The sequence below is a fragment of the Odocoileus virginianus genome, chromosome 5 (assembly GCF_023699985.2).
Source record: "Odocoileus virginianus isolate 20LAN1187 ecotype Illinois chromosome 5, Ovbor_1.2, whole genome shotgun sequence".
Taxonomy (NCBI): Eukaryota; Metazoa; Chordata; class Mammalia; order Artiodactyla; family Cervidae; genus Odocoileus; species Odocoileus virginianus.
This window is the reverse complement of record NC_069678.1, coordinates 31,489,924-31,514,455: the sequence shown is the minus strand read 5'-3', so window position 1 is coordinate 31,514,455 and position 24,532 is coordinate 31,489,924. Positions and strand designations below refer to the sequence as shown.

Below are 24,532 nucleotides of genomic sequence, written 5' to 3'. Positions count from 1 at the left end.
AGATGTGATATGTGATATCCCAATTCTGCATTAATACCCACAGCATTCTCGTGAATAAGCGACTGTATTTCTGCTTTCTAGAAGAGTAAACAGGGTTAGACTTTTAAGTGACTTGCCCAGAGTCACAGAGGAAGGAAGAGCTAGTTCTTTCTCCTGTACCACAGCTGTTTCTCAGTAAGCGTTACTTGATTTAAATACGTATTTACATGTTTACATACAGGCGCAATGAAGAATAACAACAGCACCCTATTTCTGTTTTGATGCTTTGGTTGCAGGATGATGTGGGCTGCTGGGGCGGTGGCAGCCATGTCCAGCATCACCTTTCCCGCTGTCAGTGCACTGGTGTCACGAACAGCTGATGCTGACCAACAAGGTGGGTTGATAGGAACCAGTGATAATTACTTTAAAAAATACAGGATATTCTAATCCTCTGTTCTTTTTCCTAAGTACTGAGTCATATGCACATCTTCAGAGTAAAGAATTTTAAATTGCTTCATTGTACTAAGTACTCTGTAGTGGTCTATTTGGGAAAATAATCCAAAAAAAGAGTGGATATATGTATACGCATAACTGACTCACTTTGCTGTACAACTGAAACTAACATTGTAAATCAACTCTAGTCCAATAAAATTAAAAAATAATAAGTTGCATTCATTGTGAAGAGGAAAAGCAGATTCTAGGATATTATCTTTAGGTGGATATCCTTGTCTCTCAATGTGAACATGTGGCCCTATCTGTTCTTTTGCTAAAAAATTTAGTGATGAAGGTTGACCACCTTATATTCACTAACCATTTAGTTATTACACATTTGCTGTGATGTGTTCGGTATCTCAGGGATACACCAAGTGAAGTGAAATTGCTCTGTCGTGTCACTCTTTGTAACTGCATGGACTGTAGCCTGCAAGGCTCCTCCTTCAATGGGATTCTCCAGGCAGGAATACTGGAGTGGGTTGCCATCTCCTATTCCATACCCTTTCATTAATATTGTGTGTTTGTTATCTAAAGAACATAAAGAACTTATTTTTGTTGTTTTATGTTTTTGTGGCAGGAACTCTTAATTTTTAAAATTCTTATAGATGAGGAATAATTCTTTGAAAAGCTTGTTTATGTCAAAAGGAAAAAAAGGGGGCATTACAAAAGAGTGGCAGAAGTCACTTGGCTGATAAATAAGGAAAGGACCCTGGCCAAATCAAGTTGCTTTTTAAAATAAGGAAAGGACCTTGGCCAAATCAAGTTGCTTTTTAAATTCGGGAGAAGATCCCAGAGATGAAACAAAAATCAGACTATAAAAAGGGGCTTGGGGACTTACTGGCGGCCCAGTGGCGAAGAATTCACTGTGCAGCGCAGGGGACACAGGTCAGATCCCCGGTCAGGGAGCTGAGATCCCACGTGCCTCATAGCAACTAAGCCTGCATGTGACAACCAAGACCCAAGGTAGCCAAATAAACAAGTATTTTTTTAAAAGGAGGGGGAGTGCTATATTTGACTAAGTGAGATCTTAAGGAGCTGCTTGGGGACAGGTTTTTTAGTATCTGTGCTTATGAACCCATGCCTGATTTTGAACTAGGAGATTTTTTTTTTTTTAAAGAAAATAAATGATTCTGCTCACTTGTTTCTAAATTAGACCTATGTCTCAGTATACCTGTGCTTACATTTGCATCAAGAGCGCGCTGTACTTTGTAGAGCTTATAGCGTCAAAATAATCTTGATGCCACTGCAATAAGTTGCCAGTGTCTGATAAAAGCTTTGGCTTTAGAATAAGTGATTTCAGGTCTTAGTTATACAGTAGGAAAAACGAAGTGGTACACTAATTTGTTTAAACAATCCAGGTGTCGTTCAAGGAATGATAACAGGAATTCGAGGATTATGCAATGGTCTGGGACCAGCTCTTTATGGATTTATTTTCTACATATTCCATGTGGAACTTAAAGAACTGCCAATGACAGGAACAGACTTGGGAACAAACACAAGCCCACAGCACCACTTTGAACAGGTAATTATACAAAGTCCCTTCATTTGGCTGGACTGAAAGATGATGTTTTTTGGTCATTTTGTAAAAGCTTTTGAGATTCTTAGATTGAATAAAAACACTTAAAACCAAAGCCCAAGGGACCATATCCTTCTATACACACATTTCTTTATAAAACTGGCTGTGTATTCCTTTTTTCCCTGGATAATTTTTTTAAATTATATATTAATTTCTAGTTTGTCTTATTGTACCTAGTGGCATAAGTAACGGCCATTTGTGTATACTGTTTGTCTTTTATGTAAGGCTTCTGGAATGTTAGAGTGCCCCGTATCAGATCTGCCTTTCTACAGAAGTCAGTTAGGTGCTGGCAAACATCTTTGTTCACTAGAGTCCCCTCCTTAAAACTGAAAATATTAACCTTGAAACACAGTATCATTTTAGCCAATACAAACAACTCACCAGTCTTTGTATTTAGCGAAGTTCTACATTCATCTTCTAACCAGCTAAGACTGCTTTTAAATAAAAAAGAATGTTTGTTTGCGGGCTCTACCCAGGTAAAACTGGCAGTGCAGGTTTTTGCTAAGGATGAATGTAATTTTGGACTAAAGCACAAGTCTGTTTGATTCTTCTCATAGTAACAGCATTATCTGTGTTTTTTTCACTTTCGGTCACTAGAGAATATAACCACCTTTTAAAGAAAATGGTCAGTCATTCTGCCTCTGTAGTTAATATTATGTATTACTTGATTTCGAGATCTCCCTGTTTTCTTCTTAAATAAAGTGAAAGTTCATAGAATGTATTCATATTTTATACTCTAAATGACAATATATTTTTGCATGTGTTGTTTTAAAAAAAAATTGGGGCTGTTTCCTGGGTCAGCTGTTATCCCACAGAGTCTTATATTGAGAATATGATAGTGTTTCTTTTCCCTTTGAAAAGGAAAACTTTTTTTTTCTAACTGTGGCTTTAGTGAAGAAAGAGGAGTCATTGGCTTATAATTCACAGCCATCAGTTATTCTAAAAGATAAGCAGTTTCTTAGGAGCAAAGATGTCTGTGCAGAAATCTTAATTATCTTTGTCTTCCTCAGAATTCCATCATCCCTGGCCCCCCCTTCCTCTTTGGAGCCTGTTCAGTACTGCTGGCTCTGCTTGTTGCCTTGTTTATTCCGGAACATACCAATTTGAGCTTACGGTCCAGCAGCTGGAGAAAGCACTGTGGCAGCCACAGCCATCCTCACAGCACCCAAGCACCCGGAGAGGCCAAAGAGCCTTTACTCCAGGACACAAACGTGTGACAGCCGGGTCAGGAGGGCGGTCAGTGCCCAGCCGCAGTCCTCACCTCTGGTTCTGGACGCACATTCCGTCCCCGTCTGCAGTGTGCTTTAATAAGCCTGTCTTAAGAGATGTATCTGCATGAACTGCGTGGGAACTAAAGAAAGAACCGGACAGTTTTCCAAAGATGTTACAATTTCTTTTGAAAAGAAATCGTTTATTAGCACCAGTCTCTTGCCACTAAGCTGTTTGTTTTATTATACATCCTTTAATTAAAATTAAAAACTATATATGTAACTTCTTTAGATACTAGCAATGTCTCTGCTACCATTTCCTTCAGGTGTTGAGCTTTAACTCTATTTATGCTGACTCAACAGTGAGACAGAGTAGGTAGTATAGTGTGGACCTGTTCATTTTAACATTGTAAAATCCTGAGTCAGATTTTAATATTGTAAAATCTTGGGTCAAATAATTCAAAGCCTTAATGCAGATGCACTAAAGTAAAGAAATGGTAAATGTTTGCATTTAAAAAACAAAATTCTGAGGAAAACTATACTAAATCTGAATCATGTTTCAAGCTTGTTTTTAGTAATTTTATTTTAAACATTATTCACTGTTTTTGAAATGAGAAAAGATCAGCCATTTAGAATTTAAATTGGGGTGTTTGGAGCCTGTAAATCTAAATGCTGGCTCGAATTTGTCTCCCAGCTACTATACCACTATCTTTTAATGTTTGCATAATCATAAGAACCTCAACACTTGAATACATAATCTAAAAATTATATAGTAAAGCTGGTAGCCTTGAAAATGTCAATGTGATATCTATATGTAGATAAATATATATAGTGGCCTTTCAGACTGTCACAGTAACACTTTATTTACAGAGCTAATGTTTGTCCTAAATTTTCAGGACCCTAGAAGAGAGCTTTATACAATTACTGATGTGAATTTCTCTATAGTGTATATTTTTGTGTCCAGTTATATTATTTAAAAAAGTGTTACTTTGTAAAAATTGTACATAAAGTACTGTATAGTTTACACTGTTTTCATCTTGTGTGTGGTTATTGCTTAATGCTTTTTAAACTTGGAACATTCACTATGGTTAAATAAGGTCTTAAAAGAAATGTAAATATTCTGTTAATAAAATTAAATATTTTAATGATTTTTTTTAAAAGAAAGTCTTGATCTGTGATTCCCTATTTATAAGGCCTGTTTTGGCTTTGTTACTGTACTTTTACAGTAACAATACCTTCTCCCTTTGAATCTATTTCATTTCCCTCATTTAATAAAATACTGTTATAGGAAGCAAAGAAATGAAAACTTAGTCCATAAATTTACTGGAAATAATTTTCTAAGCACAGGTCTTATAGGTCAGTTCTATTTCTGTTTTTATACACATGTAAACATGTCATATTCCCAAAATATTAATACTTTATTAAAACAAAGCTCAGTTTACAGAAATACATTAAATGCAATATTTTGATTATTAACACATGTACAACTGTACACAGAACAATTTCAAATAAAATTTAAGAGGTAGAGAAAATAATTAGCACACTCAGAAGTCTAGCAAGTTGACATCAAAATGATCTCTATCCTAGCTGTTGTATCCTTATGTCATATATCCTCTCCAAACCCATGTCACAACATTTTATATTACACAGTATTTACAAGGAAGAGTCCAATATTGCCGAGAAGTTGCTTTCCAGATTAGTGTTTTGTAACTGAGTAATCTAATATAGTATATCTAAATGACAAAAAAAAAACTGTATAAAAACTATCTAATAATGGTTACTAAGTTTTTTTACAATAGATCCCCATTTTAAGACAGTTTGCCGTTCCCAGCAGAGTTTCAAAGTGTGAAAAGACTCAATATTGTGGCTTCACAAAAGAATTAGCAAAGGTTCTATTTTACTATGGAGGCTAGTAACATTGGTGGGTTGTCAACATCCTGAAATGTCTCTTTCCTCATCTGTGTAATAACATAACATCCGTGAAAATATTTTTTAAAAGTATCACAAGAGCATTAACAATCTATAAACAAAAAATGCTTTAGAGGTTTCTTAAGAGAATGCTACTCTACTGGATGGCTGTCAAGAAAACAAAATGGAGCCCTGTGATTGTGGGTAAGTGTTTTTTAAATCACCTCATTTTTTCCAAGGAACAAATTCTGACTTGAAACTTTCAATTATAGGGAAGAAAAGAAAGCTGTCACTTCTAAAATTATTCACACTTTGCCTACTTTACTAAGCAAACATGAAAATGAACCTATTTTGATATTATAAAAATTAATATTCATGATGCTCTCATAGTAAATATTTTGTGTAAGTACTAATTTTTAAAACTATTCCACTAATACAGATTTAAGTGAATAACAAAACTTCAAATGAAGGAGAACAACTGATGACTATAGGCTTCCAGGAAGCATTAAAATCCTATTAACTGGCTCAAATGACTAAAGCACTTTGTACCTAATCTGGTCATGTAATTACTGTCCAAAATTTTTTGTATAATTTATTAAAATTACAGACTTACTCAAAAGATAATTTAGAAGGGTTCAAGGAAAATATTTACTTGCTATGAAGAATTTCATTCATTTAAGGTAATTTCAGGATTTTTCCCTTTAAATATCATCAATAATATATCTCAAGAGGTAATCGTTTTCCCTCATAATTCTCAGGTGGCAAATTTAAATTTTTATTGTACTAATGAAAATGATAAAATGAACTGATAGTTTTCTTTGGCTTCATCAAAATATTAATATACCTGAGCAGGTTTTAATGAACCGAGATATACAATGACCAGGCTCTCCCTTGTAAGGATCAATTCTTTCCTTAGAACTCCTGAGAATTTCTAAGGATTAGTTTAATAAAATTCTTACTATTCTATAAAACACCACATTCCAAACCAGAAAGTGCCATTTGTTCAGAAGCGTCACCAACTTCCAAGTACAGGTCTGCTCCTCTAAACTGCATAAGCGACAGCAGTAAAGGACCCGATCTAACACAGCAGTAATTCAGGTGAGCTCTGAAACCTGCATGCTCAGAATTTCAGCTATATGCTGTTACCATAGTTTTAAGCCAGGTCAATGTCTAACATTTCAAAAAAAAAGAAAAGATGACACTAGGATTAACTGTTTGGTAGCTGCCCAGGAAAATAAGCTGAAGATGTAGAAGGGAGCACTGTGGGTTTTGAAGATGTTTGCAATGCTCCTAAAGTGCCATCTTTCTGATGGTCTGCAAATGAGGACAAAAAAAAAGTATTTGTATTTATGTTAGTCCTTATACAATACATTTAATTAAACCACAGTATACAATCCACACTACTTCAGAAATGTCTTCTCACCTGGATTATTAAATAGATTTTGGCTGAGTCCACGCAAAGGAATGCTATCTTCCCTTTTCTTCAGATATTTGGATTCCAGTCCTAAATTTTCACCACTTGAAAGAAAAACAGTAATTATGAACTTAATTTGACAAAGTCCTATTTTCTCTACAGTAAGGTCTGAATGTTTATATACATACATATATGACAATATAACTAACATTTATAGCTTTGTTCAAATCATGCTTTTCAGTGGATTCTTAAGCAAATAATTTATCCTAAGCCAAAGTATACATCTTCTCAGTAAAAATAAGATTTTCCTTTGACCAAAAGCCCCTCAAAATTTTGTAGTGCTTCAAAGTTGTCATTATTAACTATTCATACTCACTACACTAATGAATTCTGGCCAAATGAATAAAAACATGAAATCTTGAAAAAAACAAAGGAGGGGGTATTCTGTAGTTGCACTTTCCCTCTTTCAACCACTATATTCCTTCCTTTTGAATGTATCCACTGTTAACAGTTTCTCTAATAGTACACTTGTAAGAAGTTAAAAGATCTTGTAAAGCAATGAAATTCTATCTTTAAAATTAAATGGTCTTTTCTCAATTTTCAGAAAAAAATGGGTGAATAGGTGTTTTTTCAATTTTAATTTTTTTCTTTAACCTTTCCCACTTATTACTAGCAGACTACAAATAAACTCTAAACAACTCAAAACAGCACAACAGTCCTAATTTTATAGACACATGATTATGTCGATTTTGTACCACATATCATTTTTTTCTGTTATGTAAAATTGTTCTTGGTGTATATGATAAAGTGAAACATAAACATCATGGTGTTCTATTAATTCCAGGTGTTCTGCCACTTTAACAAGTATGAGCTTCAATATAGCAAACATGAACATTTCAGGACCTGAAAGAATTCTCACCTGTTTAAAAAATGGAGGCTCACAAACATTAACTATTATAATACTCATCTTGGTGCTAATTTTAGAGGAGTCAATGAATAAAGCCCAGAGACCTGGAATAAGAAGCCTTTTGGAGCCATGTCAGTAATTTAGTTTGCAACATATTGGGGATGGTGATGGCTCATGATAATAAGTACCAGCAGACAAATCTTAAAGCAATTAAATTTTAAGTAAATAAACATAATGGTAAGAAAACAGTATTAAAAACATAAATACTAATCAGACAAATCTGCATTTATAAATTGTTTACTTTAGCCACAACTCACTGATTCAACAAACTTCACTATGCAAAACCAGCTTAAGAACTAAAAAATAAGTAATCTCTTGAGTAGGCAAAACTGGCATTAAAGCTTATTTATGTTAGCTTGACTAGGGAGCAACCTCACAAGACTTTTCACTCTTATTTACCACAGAATTTTAATTCTCAATACACTGGAAGCAATTACTTGGAAAAACAGAGCTTCCAAAGGCAGACATAGCCATATAGGAAAATAAAAACAAAACTGCCAACTCTGATGAATTAAAGATTTCTATCTAACTGCCCAAGAATATCTGAAAGGGTATTCCTCAGTTATATAGAGAAATCCCTTTTAAAAAATTAAATTTTACTATATGTCTTTAAAACTATAGTTTTAAAAAAATATGAGAAACCACTTTCTTACAGATGAAAGTGACTAACTTAATCCCAGTGCTCAGCAACTTAACACATCACATAAACAAGTGGCCATCACAGCTTTCAAACACTGTTAAAAACTCCTTAAGATGACTTTCAGAATTACAAACATTAAATTTTATGTCAAGAACTTACTTTTCCTTATCAGTTGAGCAGGGCATACTAACAGTTGTTCCTGACTGAACATCTCCTAGTGATGTATTTGGTTTTGTAAACTGCAAGTTAAACTGAACCTGTGAAGAGGGAAAACATCATATAACTGATTAGTGAGAACTGAGACAGTTCTAAGCAGCAGTACCAGAGACAGTTCTATATAGAGATAGGTAGCTACATTTTTTTCTCTGATAAATCTAGACCACAGAAGTTCAACCTATATTTTATAACACAAGCACATTTTATTGAGAAGATTTAATTTTAAAATCCTATTTCTCCTTGCCAAAAAGTTTCCATCATATAAGCAAGAGTAATAGCACAAATTATTTTAATATTATTTTGAAATGAAAACCTGAACATTATACATTTAATTAAGTATAATATATTATATACTACTTTAATGTTAAAAGTAACCAAGAACCACAGTGATGCATTTATTTACCACATGCATTCTGAGAAGTCCCTTTCAAGAATTTAAACTCTATCATATTGAAGAATTCTAAATGAGTGCTAGGAATCTAAATTTTTAAATAGTCAAAAACAATCCAAGAATCTATACAAAAGTCCAAAATAAAATAACAAGCATATGAAATGTAGTAGCTTATTTAAAATAATAATGACTATGATTGAGGGGGTTTCATACCAAGAATATACATATGGGCTTTATGTTATGGAATTCCATAAATGTAAGTCACCATACTAATAAAGAAAAAAGTTATGATGACTTGAATCCAAAAAAAAGGCATAAGGAGATAAGAAATACCTATTTTTTGTTAAAAAATCATAATAAAATATAGACACTAGCTTCATAGGAAAAAATTATAAATCAGAAAAGTATATGCTGCTGTCCTCAGCTATAAAGGCTTAACATTCTAACAATAACAACTCTCCCTATATTAATCTACACATTTAACAAGATCACAAAAAATACAAGCACAGGACTTTTAAAAAGTGAAGTAAGCTAATTCGCATAGTCCTTATAGAAAACATACAAGAGGTAAGAAAATTTTAAAAGAGCCTAATATTAATACATAATGTAGTTTCCAGACACCAATGATAAATAATTAGAAAACTGGACAGTAAAAAGAATGGTCCCCAAAACTAACCAAGAGGTAGTGCAGGACTGATCTCAGAGAGAAAAGCTGTGACCCATACAACTGACCAGCTTTCTAACGAGAGGCGCTTCCTGACTGACTACAGAACAAAGAAGGAAACTACTAGACGGAGAAGATAATCAGTTTAGGGAGGGTGAGGTGCCTGGAAGATGCAAGGCAGAATTCCGATGAAAAGTGAGGTATAAAGAGAACAAGCACCAGAAGTCAACACATGAATCTCCTGGAGTTTTTCCTGAGTACTACGCACATGCATGGGGCTTCCCATGTGGTTCAGTGGTAAAGAAACCGCCTGCCAATGCGGGAAATGGAAGAGACCTGGGCTCGGTCCCTGGGTCAGAAGATCCCCTGGAGGAGTAAATGGCAACTCACTCCAGGATTCTTGTGTGGAAAATTCCATGGACAGAGGAGCCTAGTGGGCTACAGTCCATGGGGGTCACCAGGAGTCGAACATGACTGAGCACACATGCACAGCACAGGTACATGATAGAGTAAAACTCCACAATGCTGTGCAAATAAAAACAGGGGAGTTTTTAGCTGAACACTTCCAAGATTAATAATCATGAAGACAAAGTGGATAGTCTTGGTGATCATTTAGGACATTCGGTGGGGAGCTTTTCTAAGAGAGCTGAACTATCACTTGAGTCAAAGCTACTGTAAATGCATCTGAGGCACAATTCTAAGCAAATGCATCAACTCAATGTTCACAGTAATTCAATAAGATAAAATTATTGCTCCACTTTACAAATAGAGAAACTGAAGCAGGACAACTAGATATTTTTGTTTGTTACTGGCTTGCCCAACTTCATACTGGTAAGAGACAGGATTTAAACTCCAAAATCTGATTCCAAATTTTAACCATTATAATTGAGCAGTATATGCATTCAATTCACAAATAAATATTCATGTATCAGAGATTCAAGTTCAAAGTGTACTGTTAGTATTAGGGCTGTTTGGTTGCTTTCGTGAGGGCTGCATACCAAAAGAATACGGAGGCCAATAATATAGGAAACACTAGAAGTCTGGCTTTGATATTTAAGAACAGGATTTTTATCATAATTCCTCCGATTCCAGAAGAGCTATAAGAAAGGTATGTTATTATTTTATAAGTCATATTTAGTCCTACCAACTAAATAATTATCTGCAGTAGCTCTCGTCTTCATTTTGAACACTATATATATTGCTGGAAAGTTGTTTAAAAGCAATTTTGAATTATAATCCTCAAGAAAAAACTGATACCAATATGTAAGCACACTTGAGCATACTGAAAAACAAACAGTATTCATTTGATTACATGTATCTAATTTTCAATAAGCAATACAAGAAAAGTCAATTAAATGCATCTAAACACTTTTTACATAATAATATTCTAAACATAAAAACTCAGGCTTAATTCTCAAATCATTGAGAATTCTCAATAGCTCCAAATAATAATTAATAAGGCTATTGTAAAAAAAGAAGTATGTGCCTAAACAACATAGCCAACTTATTTTTAGGGCAGCCCGAAACTAATTTCATAAAGAATTTATAATAGCAGTTTCAAAGTCCTCAATTCTACCTTTCATAGAATACTCTTCTCAGAAATAACAGAATCAGTGGCTCATCTGGGTGGAAAATTACTGTGAAAACAATTATAATACATGTGAAAACAATGCATAAATCTAAGATATTAGTAATAATGATGATGATGAAAAACTCAAGTGGGCAGAAAAAAGCAAATAAATCAAGGTTTGGAGAGATTGCTAAGTATATGCTATTCGAGATAATGTTGCCAGAACTACATTTTATAATTTATTACAACCCTGCCAATCAGACCCTTAAATCCTAACACTGCAATCCAAAAATATCACTACCGCTAATATACCAGCAGCATGAAACTAGGTAAGTTTGAGAGTTGTAGGAGATACAGGTAGAAGAAAGAATAAAAAATGGAGAGATAAAGAGGAATAAAAACAAGTTTAAACATACTGATATCTAGGTTATTATAAATTATAGTGACTCAAGAAAATCATATAGTGCCATTAATATTTCCTATAAGCACAACACACTAGATATTCATAAATATATTCAGAATTATATTCATCTACTACATCATCTAATATTTAGCAACTGATCAAAAAATAGATGTTTTAAATAAAGTAAATAAATTGCTATTTTCTTTTTTTTAAAAAAAGGTGTTAGTTATTTTTGCCTACCTTTGGTCCCGAAACTGGGTGGATGGTATTTTTGGCAGACATAGGATGAGAAAAGGTATTCTGGAATGCAAACGCAGAGGAGACAGGATAACCAATCCCACAAGCTGGGTAAGTCAGTCTACCTTCAACCTAAAAATAAAAGCATAAAAAAGGTTGAGGATGAGAAATTTGTTCTAAATAGTATTTGGCGATGCAGGAGGCATTAGCATCTGTCATAATAACTAAGAGTTAAGAGCACTCTCTCAGAGGCCAATCCTGTCATGACACCAAACTCTGCTTCATTATATATCATGAAACTGGATTATCTTTGGCCCAGAGGGCTTTTCAGAGTGGCTGTGTAAGCTTAGACCAAAAAAACAAAAACAAAAACCAAAAAACAAAAACCCACTGGACCTGACTTTGAACTGAAGTAAAACAAAGACCTCTGAACCATCTTGGTTCCCTCTAGGCCTTGAATTCCTGAAAAGGGAGTTTGGGAGTAGTCCTAGACAAAAAAGCCAATAAGGGATAAAATAAAAATCGAGTAATATCTTTCACACAGGTATTTATCATCAGTCGATAAGATTAAACCTGTCAAGTTTTTTCATGTTTTTTACTCAGTACCAGTAAGTACCACTTAACTCTGCACTTTTTCCCAAGTTAGCAGAAATCCTTACCCTTCTTTAAGCATCAAGTACTATCTCATTTACTAGAGTAGATTAAAAATTCTACTATGGATTTGCACTTTAAATCCTCTGCCAATGCCCTCCAGTCAAAGACTTGGACCAGAAATACATCTATCGGTGTACACACTCTCTGCAACAAGGAAAACTGAAGACCACGTGGAACCAGTAAGAGACGTGTCTCCGTAAGACAGTGTTAAAAGGGAGTATTTATTGGACTCTGTCAGGTGTTAGGTGAATCAAGGAATAGTTTAAGAATGTGGGGCTATACTGCGGACTGGATGCTATCAAGAAATGGGGATAACTATATGACTAAGTATATGAATAGATTTTATACAGTAAGGTAGGATGAATGCACTAAGACCAAAGTTATAACTGGTAATGAGCAGCACTCACTCACTTTAGCCCGATCAAGGGATACTTGCCTGTTTTTACGGTTTGGCAATGTCCTATTTTTGTCTGTGTTCAAACATGACTATGAAGTGGTCTTGTTTTTGTCTTGCTCCATCACAGTCAGAGAATGGTCCTACCTGATGTCGATATTCTGTGAATTATGTTCAACAGGAGAGCCTCAAAACCTAGCTATTGAGTACAAGGCCAATTCCTAGCCAGGCATAGGCCTGGTAGTACCAAGCCAGAACCAGGTACTCAAAGCTAAAAAGCTTAACACCTGTAAACAGTTTCTTCCAGAATCCAGAGCTGACAAGCTTGGTAATACGGTTTTTCTTTCTCTCTTTTTTTCCCAATAGAATTCAGATTAGGCTCCTCTAGTATAGTGCCAAGCTGAGCCCATATCCTGTTTTCCCTTACTGAGGCCTCCTAAATACTTTCTGTGTGTGTTAACAGTTTTCAGCACCTTTAGCCTTACTTCAGTCACCACTAGAGTGATTTCTGTATCCATTAAAATGTTACAAAGTAGTGTACCCTTAAAATAGAGCCTCTTTGTTAAGTGTACCTTTAAGTCCCTCTTCCAAATGTAAAACTACTTCAGTGCTAAAAACTGTAATAGGACTCTAGTCATATTAGGTACCAGCACCTAACAATCTGAGAATATTTTTATTTTAGAAAATTTACCAAGACCATTCACAACATCTTAATTTAAATCTTACCACATTAGAGGCAGGAGAAATCCCACTTCTGATGGTGTTGCTACTGGAGTGTACAGGTGGAGTGGTAGAAGGCCCCAATACATCTTGCTTTCTCACTAGTTGATTTTCATTTAATTCTTTATTTAACCACGTGATTACTTAAATAAAAGAACAAGAAGAAACTTAATACTTCAATTTTTCTAATAATTAAGTATTTTTAAATTATATTTTTAAATTTTACATTTGTAAAACTGTGTTATATCATAGAACAACATAAGTTCATCTAAATATTTGTCACTAAAAATAAATTAATATTTGTCACTAAATATTTTTATTTTACAACTGCCAAAGGACTCTCTATCCTTTTACATATTTCTGCAAGTCAAGGATCTCTTTGAAATCTCTGTGAGTTCATTTCTAGAATATCTCCCAGTTTATTTAAATTCAAACTCTTATTTCTTAAAATCAGTATTACAAACTGAGAAAAATGTAGAAGACTTAATATCACATTCAGCAATTATAGCAAGTAATAGCAAAGAATTTAAATAGTAAATTACAGTCAATATTTTCAACATTTAGTTTTGGGTTACTGACACATGTGATAGGGTTTCTTTTATATTAATGATGGTAACTGTTTTACAGGATAGTTGATTTTAATTTGCTACAGCAAAGACATTAAGATGGTATATTTAAAGCAGATTATATATATACAGCAATATCTTGATTTAACTAGACTTACGAATTCAGTAAATATTGCAAGAATAAAACTAAAAACCTCATTTAAATGAAAATGTAAAATACTTACACTTTTCATTATTTTTTAGAAGTTGTTTGCTTTCTTCAAGTTTTTGAACTGTAGCTTCTAATTGTTCTTGTAATTTGCACACCTAAAATACATTAATCCTTATAGTAAGTATAATAAAGGCTAAAATGAAAACTGAAGACATATATTAACTATTCATTCAATAATTACTATTAAATATGAAAGGAATTAGCTCAGCTGTGTAATATATGTGCACATAATTATATATGCACACACATATATATATGAACACTCAACACATTTGAGTCATAAAAACTAATTTTTCAAACTGAAATAGTTTATTAAGTTCTGTTGATTATAGTCAAGTTTTCTTGGGGAAAAAAAGCCAAAACTTTCTCTAATGTAACAAAGTAGAAATGTTTAAAATACATGAGAAAAAAATAAGTAAATAAAATACATGAGGAAATACATTAAGCTTTGCAAATAGTCCATACACACTAAATATAAAATATTAACTACCTCTTGTTCTTTAATTCGGAGAGACTGTCCAACATCTTGTAATTCTTTTTGTTCCTTTTGTAATTTTTCTTCCTTTTCAGCCAAGAGTTTCTCTTGCTGAATAGTTACTGTATTCTTCAATTTCAACTTACCCATTAAAGTCTTCAGATCCCCTTGCAATTTTTTGATAATTTCATTTGCCTGTAGAAGAGTTTCACATGAATGTCTCTACATAATCCAATGAAATATCAATATTTTCTGTTGTTTAAAAAAACAAACCTTAAGAAGTTCAGCTGATAATGATTTTATTGTAGCTTCAAGTTTTCCTAGTTGTACCTGATTTTTCTCACCATTTTCTTCCAGAGCCACCTGATATATATTTTTAAAAATGTGAATAATTAGGAAATCTGTGTTTATTTAGGAAAAGCATCATATATGCATGTGATCATCAATTTGTTTAGAAAATTTTAAAATAGACCTTTTGTTCCTGGATTGTATCAAATGCTTCTTTTGTTCTTAAAACAAGCTGGTCCTTATCCTTGATTTCCTGTTCTAAAACAGCCACTTTTGTTTGTAGCTGATTAATATGCTTTTCTTTTTCATGGCATTCAGCATCAAGTGTAGAATTTTCTCTTCTCAAAGACAGGACTTCTTGCTTAGCCCGCTGGAGCTCCTAGAGGAGGGGGGGGAGAAAGTTGCATTATGAAAAAGGAAAGTTGGCTGGCCTGATAATTTATAATTAAGATATTTAAAATAGGAAAAAGTCTTTCATAATTTTAAAGTTCCAGTACTAATGCTCTTTGAAAGAAACAATGGTCTCTCTAAAGGTATATGTAACTCAGATTTGAAACATAAATGTAAAATACACTAATATCTAATTCAATCACGGTAAGGGAAAATTAAACAATCCTTATGAATTACTGCAACTTTTAAAAACCTAGTAACAAGAATTTTGTCTTGAAATTCACAAATTCAAAAATTACTGAGGTAATAAATGCTCAGTATAACAGAATTTCAAAATATATACAATACATAAATAAAAAGAAAGTCCTATCATTCTACCACCAAAGCGGTGATCCTCAATCTAGTCTGCATAATGAAATCACCTGCAAAGCTTTAACAACTACTGATGCCTGGTATCCTGCCCAAGAGATTTTTATTTCATTCGTATGAGGTATGACCTGAGCTCTTCAACCTGTTTCTCAGGATAGCCAAGAAATCACGAGATATTGTTAATTAACATTAAGTCAGAAAGACAAATACTATACAATATCACTTATATGTGGAATCCAAAATATGATAAAAGTAAACATATTTACAAAACAGAAACACTCATATAGAAAACAAACTATATTCAATATCCTATAACAAACCACAATGAAAACATGAAAAAATATTAAAAATAATTTTTTAAATAGATCTGCCTTCCAATGCAGGAGACATCAAGAGATACAGGTTTGATCCTTGGGTCGGGAAGATCCCCTGGAAAAGGAAATGGCAACCCATTCCAGTATTCTTGCCTGGGAAATCCCATCGACAGAGGAGCCTGGTGGACTACAGTCCATGGGGGTCGCAAAGAGTCAGACCTGACTGAGCACACACAGATACTAAATAGCATCTCCATAATCTAGCATCAGTCCAAATGTTGCCAGTACACTAAAGTACAGTATGTAATAGTATTCCTAGTTTTCAATTTTAACAATAAAAAATTGTTTAACAATAAAAAACAATATAATTTTATAATATATACCCTAGTGGTTTTAGAAGCAGACTCTGCTATCAAGTAGTACATGAGTGCATGCTAACTTGCTTTAGTCGTGTCTGACTCTTTGCCACCCTACGGACTTTAGCCAACCAGACTCCTCTGTCCATGGGAGTCTCCAGGCAAGAATACTGGAACGGGTTGCCATACCCTCCTCCAGGGGATCTTCCCAACCCAGGGCTCAAACCCACCATCTCTTAGGTCTCCTGCTCTGGCAGGCAGGTTCTTTACCACTACCGCCACCTGGGAAGTCTACTATGTCACCTCGAGTATTACTTAACCTCAGTAAATTTCAGTTCCCTCATTTGTAAGAGAAACAACACCATAAATTATTTCACCTTTGCAAAAACCCTTATATAAACTCTGTTTTATGTGTTAGATGCTCAGTGACCCCACAGACTGTAGCCTGCCAGGCTCCTCTGTCCATGGGATTCTCCAAGCAAAAATATTAGAGCAGGTTGCCATTCCCTTCTCCAGGGGTCCTTCCTGAACCAGGGATGGAACCCAGGTCTCCTGCATTGCAGGCAAATTCTTTACTGTCTGAACCACCAGGGAAGTCCAAATACTTAATAAATGGTAGTAACTATTAATTTTAGGGTACTGATCTCTAAAAGGTACAATTTAACATAATTAGGTAACAATACTGAAGTTTTAAAAAAGTTTTCAGGACTCAAAATTTCCAAGTCCTATGCAAACCTTGCAAGAAATATTTTGATTACATTATATGGCACCCTATTTCAGTATTTTCGCCTGGGAAATCCTAGGGACAAAGGAGGCTATTTATTTAGTCCATGCAGTCACAAAGAGTTGGACATGACTGAGCAACTGATCATATACACACACATACACACATGAAAATCAACATAACAAAGCACAGTTTACACAGTGGCCGGTGTCAGGGCTAAAACAGAAGAAACCACATAGGATTATAATGAAGTACTCATCCAATGTGCAGGGTGAAATGTTTCACCAACTGGTGTGAAAGATGAAGAGGGTGGTGAGAAGGATTGAAGCATCTAAGGGCAGAATGCGATGAGGATCTGAACATAAAATCAGTCAGGCTTTATTCAGAATTGGAGGTCTTGTGAGCTAGAATAACACTGTTTATTTGAACATGATAGGTTTAACAAAATCTACATTTGTTTCCTAATAACTCATATGACAATAATGTATAGTAGTCATCATTAGGAAGGAGTTTATCATCACTGCCAAAGTATCAACAAAAGTACCACTATAGCAATATTTTTTAAATGTCTCTGTTGCCTGAAAGAACAAGACAGTACTAGAGACAGGCCAATAATAGAGAATTTCAATGGCCAGGCTTACTTGGGTAAATTACTTAAGCTCTCAGTGCCTTAGTTTCATCATCTCTAAATGGGGTAATAATAATACCTTCTTCAAAATAACTGCTATAAGAATTAAATGAGTTAATATAGGCAAAGCACTTAAAATAATGTTCAGTAAACATTAGTTATTATCATTAGTTCTATTATTATTATTACTAGACACTAAACTTCATACAGTTGTTTGCCACATCGAGTAGACTTAAAGAATCAGCCTGCCAATACCCTGAGCCACAACACTGAGCTGATACTAAAAGTACACTGGCAAATCTGAGGGCTATGCCAAAGAGCTGCTCAAGACCCTAACTAAAAGTATCCAAGTGTACTTTAGCTCTGTTTGGAATCAGTCCATTTTATTAGATTTTGGTTTCTCAATTATTTTGGGTATTCTCTGAGCTGATTATCCAAAGACTAAAAGAGATCCTTGCAAAGCATCCAGACTATACTACACATAGAAGTAATAAAGGAAGCAAATTCAAATCAAATTTCCAAGTAGACCTTGTTTTTACATTGGGGCGGGGAGGGGAACCAACTCCAACATTTGATACCTCTTCAACACCAGACAGCTTTGCTTTAAGTTCTCTGATGGTGGAGTCTCCTTTATATTTCCTTTCAGTGAGGTCTTTATTAGCCGTTTCTAACTCAGACAATCTGTTCTGTAGCTGCTGGATGTTCCGTTGATGAAGGATTTCCAAATCTTTTTTCTGTTGTTCCTGTTGCTGTTGATACTGAACCTGGGCCTATTATATAATAAAATACAGTACCAAAATTCAAAGAAAAAAATACAATATGAGAACATTTGAGTAAAAAAAAATCTTAATTATTCTTCTTTGTAAGATTTCCCTGCTTTTAAGAGATTCTGTTTTCAATTACGGATTTTATGAAAAAGAAAGGTCAACAAAACAAAGGCAAATTTACTACTATGATCCTGTTCATAATTTCTTCTTCTCCTAAACCCACCTATTCAGAAGTAATGGCCTTCAATTTAAGGGAAGAATGATATGTGTTAAGAGGGGGAAAAAAACAAATTGCAAAACACTATGAATAGTGTCAAACTATCCCTATGAAAAGAAAAAATGAGCAGGTACCTAAGGAACTGTCAGTATTTGCTTTAAACCACATTATTCTGTTTCCGTTTTTTACAACTAGTATAAATGTTTTCTAATTTTAAAAAAATCGAAAACTTACAGTAAAACTGACAAGGTACTGCTCAGTCTTACATTTAGTTGTTAAATTTCACTAACAACAAAATTTGAACATGGTTGTAACTGTGAAATCTTTGTTTACCTGTTTGTATCATACCAAAAATCTATCTTAATAATTTCTATCATGAGACTTAGATGGCATTATGTTAAGTGAAATAAGTTACAGTAAGACAAATACTGTATGATATCATTTATAGGTGTAATCTAAAAAAATACAACAAACTAGCGAATAAAACAAAAAAGCAGCAGACTCACAAACAGAACAAACTAGTGGCTATCAGTTCGGAGAGAGGGAAAGTCTAGGGGCTACATAGCATTAGGGGATTAAAAACAGGATTATTATGGGATTATATAAAATTGTGTGTGTGAAACGTTTGCAAATTATAAAGCACAATAGAAGTTAAAGACTTTCATTCAATTAAAAAAATTTTAAATAATAATTTCTGTTGATGAACACTAACAAATCTAAATACATTTTAAAAATAAAAAATAGTTTTCTGATTATGCAAGCTATACATTCTTTTAAAGGCATAAAGAAAGCATCACAAATAACTGATAACCTCCATCCAGAGAGTCATTATAAATATTTAGGAATATTCCTTTCCAGCTATTTATATACTTAAAACTGACATCACACAAATACACATAACACATAGCTAAATTTAACATTTGAGACCAAGCACTTTACACAATTTAATTATGCTTTTTAATCCTTTAGCACTTGCACTTCCTCATATCGATAAAAACTCTTTGTAAATATTTTCAATATCCACACAGCATCCCAATCCACGGCTATACCATAATGCAATTAACCCCTGCCCTACTATGTATGCTGAGATTCCAATTTTTCACAATTACAAATAAAACCATGGTTAAAACTTTTCTTCATAAGCATACACCCAAATTCAGATTATTTCCTTATAATCAATTATGGCTTGAAAATATGTAAACAAATATAAAGCTTGGTACTAGTTACAAAACCACATTCTAGAAAAGTTGTATCCATTCAAAAATTCCTAACACAAAAGCAGGGGAGTGTCTCTCATAAAATACTTAGGATATTTTCCATGACTATTTTAGGAATTTCCTCATTTTTGGAAAACTAAAATGGAGAGAAGAAAGCAGCACAAGAAATAAAGTAGGAAAGTGTCCATATAAAACTGAAAATGCAACCGTGGAAGGAAACACTGTAGGAGCAATCAAAGGAGAAAAGCAACAATGAGCAAACTGGTTTAGGATGCTAACTGTAACTGTCTAAGAGGGTAACCAAATACGCTGAAGCAACAAGAGGCCAAAGTCTGCAAAAATAAAGAACTGGCTTTATCCCCGTGATGATCAGAATTTTGGAACTTTTGTTTTTTTTTTAAAAAAAAAGTGTAATGGATAAAATTACAACATTTACATTTTCTGCTCTGTTTATTTCAGGTGATTCTGATGCACACTAAAGTCTTAAAATCACCGCCCTATAGAGTATCTATCAGCAGGAAGAGAGGAGCAGCTCGCTTGGTTTTAAAGTCTCAAAGCACTGATTCACAAGCCTATTAGAAAAACACAGTAAGAAATGCAAACAAATCCTTCAGTCATTTTCGTGTTATACACAAATATACTTAATGATGAGACTTTCAGAACCTAACCTATCTGAAAACAGAGCCAAAAAATATTTAGTAAACAACAGAAATTAATGAAATCAGACAGGAGTATAGAGACAGTGCACAACTAATTAATGAAACAAAGAACTGGTTCTTTAAAAATACTAAAGAAAACAAACTATCAACTCATTAAAAAGAGACAATTAAGAGCATAGGACAAATAGTATGGAGATTTAAAAAACTGTAAGACTGTTTATAAGCTGTTTTGCTAATACAAACATGAAATACATGGCTTTTTAATGAAATATAAACTAACATAACTCAAGGAAAAACAGAAAATCCAACAGGACCAATAGGGACTTCCCTGGTGATCCAGCTTAGATAAGACTCCAAGCTCCCAAAGCAGCAGACTCCCAAAGCAGCAAGCTCGAGTTCAATGCCTGATTGGAGAACTATGATCCCTCATGTCAGAACTACAGAGCCCACGGGCTGCAAGTAGAGACATGCACATACAACAAAGACCCAGCAAAGGCCCCCAAAATACACACAAAGAAACGAAACAAAAAAAAAAGAGAAGAATAAAAAATCATGAAGGAAATGGGAAAGAATCTAAAGAAAAATGCCTTAAGAAGCCATCATATCCAAATGGTAAAAGGCTAATTCTATCAGGCCTTCAAGGAACAGATAATTCTTCGTTATTTGACTGTTTCAAAGCATAAAGAAAACTAGAAAATGTTTTCATACCTTTCATGACACTAGGATAATTCTAATACCACAGTGCAAAACCTATCACTGTAATTAGCAGACTAAGATAGGAAAAGAGTAATCTCAAACCAATCTCACCTATGAATATATACACAAATGTTCTAAATTAAATATTAGCAAAGTGATTCAACAGGATATTAAAAATCTCTGAATACATATTATTCAATGAATTCAAAGATGGTTCCACTTTTAGAAATCTATCATTATCATTAATATATTATAAAAGTGAAAAAAAAATGGTATTATTTGGTTAAATCTCCAAAAGTCACTTCATCTGACCTAGCTAGCATGCTTTAGATGCCAGACAGAAGAAAATTTTCTTAAACACAGGGTAAATATCACATATAATGGAATGATATTTTACTTATTTACCAACAAACATTAATTACCTAAGTTAATATACAGAAATCTCTTGCACTTCTATACAGTAACAATGAAAGATCAGAAAGAGAAATTAAAGAAACAATCTCACTATCTCATCAAGAAAAATAATTATTCTACACAAGGAGGAAAAAGATCTACACTCTGAAAACTGTGATGCTGATGAAAGGATCAAACATGACACAAACAGATGAAAAGATATACCATGTTCTTGGACTGGAAGACTCAATACTGTCAAAAATGACTAGCCAAGGCAATCTACAGTTTAAATACAATACCTATAAAATTACAAACAGCATCTTTCACAGAACGAGAACAAAAATTTTTTTTTAGTTTGTATGGAAACACAAAAGACCCGGAGTAGCCAAAGCAATCCTGAAAAAGAAAAATGGAGCTGGAGGAATCAGGCTTCCTGACTTCAGACTATACAGCAGAGCTACAGTCATCAAAACCATATGGTACCTGCACAAAAACAGAAATATGTTATCAATGGAACAAGATAGAAAGCCCCAAAATACACCCATGCACCTATGGTCAATTAAACTATAACAAAGGAGGCAAGAATATACAAACAGAGAAAAAAAGAGTCTCTTCAATGTAGCTGGGAAAAACTAAATAGTTACATCTAAAAGAATGAAACCAGAACATTCTCTAACACCATACACAAATATGAACTTAAAATGGATTAGACCTAAATGTAAGACCGGATACTACAAAGCTCTTAGAAGTAAATAAGCAGAGCACTCACAGACATAAATTGAAGCAGTATCTTTTTCGATCCACCTCCCAAATTAATGAAAGCAATAACCAAAGTAAACAAATGGGCCTAATTAAATTTAAAGATTCTGCATAGCAAAGAAAACCATAAACAAAATGAAAACAACAACCCAAGTGAGAGAAAATATTTGCAAATGAAGCAGACTGTTAAGGAATTTATCTCCAAATGACATGAACAGTTTATGCAGCTCAACATATTAAAAACAAAATACAAAAAAAAATCAAAAAATGACAGAAGATCTAAGTAGACATTTCTTCAAAGACGACACACAGATGGCCAAAAAGGACATGAAAAGATGTTCAACACTGCTAATTATCAGAGAAATGCAAATCAAAACTATAATGAGGTTATCACCCACACCAGTAAGAATGGCCATCATCAAAAAGTCTACAAACAATAAATGCTGAAGAGGGCATGGAGAAAAGGGAAGACTGCTGCTAAGAATGTAAACTGGTATATAACTGCTATGGAGAACAGTATGAGCTTCTTTAAAAAACTAAAAATACACAACTACTGTATAACCCAGCAATCCCACTTCTGGACATATATCCAGGGAAAACCATAATTTGAAAAGATACATGTGCCCCAATATTCACTATAACACTATTTACAATAGCCAGGACATGGAAGCAACCTAAATGTCCATCACAGAGAAATGGATAAAGAAGATGTGGTACACATATACAACGGAATCTCAGTTCACCATTAAAAAGAATGAATGCCATTTGCAGCAACATGGATGGATCTAGAAGTGATCATACTAAATGAAATAAGTCAAAGACAAATATCATATATCACTTATATGTAGAATCTTAAAAAATGATACAAATGAACTTACAAAACAAACAGAAGAGACTCTGAAAACAAACTTATAGTTACCAAAGAGGAAAGGTGGAGGAAAGATAAACCAGGAGTTTGGGATTAACAGATACACACTATTACATATAAACAGATAATAAATAAGGATCTACTGTATAGCTCAGAGACCTGTACTTATTTCTGTAATAACCCATATTGGAAAAGACTCTGAAAAAGAAGTGATATACATAAATGTCTAACTGAAATCCTTAGTGGCTCAGATGGTAAAGAATCTGCCTGCAACATAGGAGACTGGGGTTCGATCCCTGGGTTGGGAGGATTCCCTGGAGAAGGGAATGGCAACCCACTCCAGTATTCTTGCCTGGGAAATCCATGGACAGAGGAGTCTGGTGGGCTACAGTCACAAAGAGATGGACATGACTGAGCAACTAACCCTTTAGTTTTTTTCTTAACTGAAATCACCTTGCTATACACCTGAAACTAACATTAAATCAACTATACTCCAATATAAAATAAGAATTTTTTAAAAAGACTAGATCAAGATAAGAATTCCACCATTATCACTTTCTGTATAAGGGAAAAAGACAAACCTTCAGAAGAAACAAATTACCATTTTTTATAGTTTACCTATTTGAAAAATCTAAAGAGAATCAACTCCAAAACTACTAGGTTGGCCAAAAAGTTCCTTTGATTTTTAAGTAACAATAAAAGACATATTTTTCATTTTCACCAAGAATGTTATAGAACAATGTATTCACCATTTTGTTGCACTAAATTCTGCCATTTTTCAGGCAACTTCATAATTCCATCTTCCCAAAACCTTTTATCTTTTTGAATAAAGAACTGATGGAGGTATCTTTTACAATCTAACAGGGAATGGAAAATTTCTTCCATTAAGATAATTTTATAAAGACCAAAATATCATGTTGATGTTTGGTAGAAACTAATGCAATACTGTAAAGCAATTATCCTCCAATTAAAAATAAAGACCAAAATAAATGGAAATCTGAAGTTACAATGTCTGGTAAATACAGCAAATGAGTCAGAACTTTCCAGCCCAACTGCAAGTTTCTGCCTGGTCATCAAAGAGACATGCAGTCTTGTGGCACCTGATGGCAGGTTATGCGCTTTCCACTGACTGATTCTGGACAGTTTTGTCGAGTGCTGCTTTCAGTTGGTCTGAGGACAGTACTTGTTGCAATTAATCCAAC

At 33.9% G+C, this 24,532-nt stretch overlaps 2 protein-coding genes across 5 annotated transcripts in view; one reads left to right on the top strand and one right to left on the bottom strand.

Moving 5' to 3' along the window:
* Positions 1–4,419, top strand: part of MFSD14A (major facilitator superfamily domain containing 14A) — a 47,706-nt gene extending 43,287 nt beyond the window's left edge. For all 3 annotated transcript variants that reach the window (XM_070467741.1, XM_020906059.2, XM_070467742.1), the window contains 3 exons: positions 276–373; positions 1,830–1,993; positions 3,058–4,419. In XM_070467741.1, coding sequence (XP_070323842.1) covers positions 276–373; positions 1,830–1,993; positions 3,058–3,264 — 469 coding nt within the window. In that variant the 3' untranslated portion in view covers positions 3,265–4,419. The remainder of the gene's footprint in view (positions 1–275; positions 374–1,829; positions 1,994–3,057) is intronic.
* SASS6 (SAS-6 centriolar assembly protein) overlaps positions 1–24,532 on the bottom strand; it is a 50,593-nt gene that overhangs the window by 8,332 nt on the left and 17,729 nt on the right. The window contains exons 8-17 of one of the 2 annotated variants that reach the window (XM_020906057.2): positions 18,333–18,524; positions 15,158–15,352; positions 14,959–15,048; positions 14,701–14,880; positions 14,224–14,305; positions 13,440–13,576; positions 11,669–11,797; positions 8,344–8,441; positions 6,587–6,681; positions 4,655–6,477 (exon numbers count right to left, since the gene is read on the bottom strand). In XM_020906057.2, the coding sequence (XP_020761716.1) occupies positions 6,371–6,477; positions 6,587–6,681; positions 8,344–8,441; positions 11,669–11,797; positions 13,440–13,576; positions 14,224–14,305; positions 14,701–14,880; positions 14,959–15,048; positions 15,158–15,352; positions 18,333–18,524 (1,305 nt within the window). In that variant the 3' untranslated portion in view covers positions 4,655–6,370. Of the gene's footprint in view, positions 1–4,654; positions 6,478–6,586; positions 6,682–8,343; positions 8,442–11,668; positions 11,798–13,439; positions 13,577–14,223; positions 14,306–14,700; positions 14,881–14,958; positions 15,049–15,157; positions 15,353–18,332; positions 18,525–24,532 lie in introns of those variants that run through there. The other variant, XM_020906058.2, reaches the window with a different exon arrangement.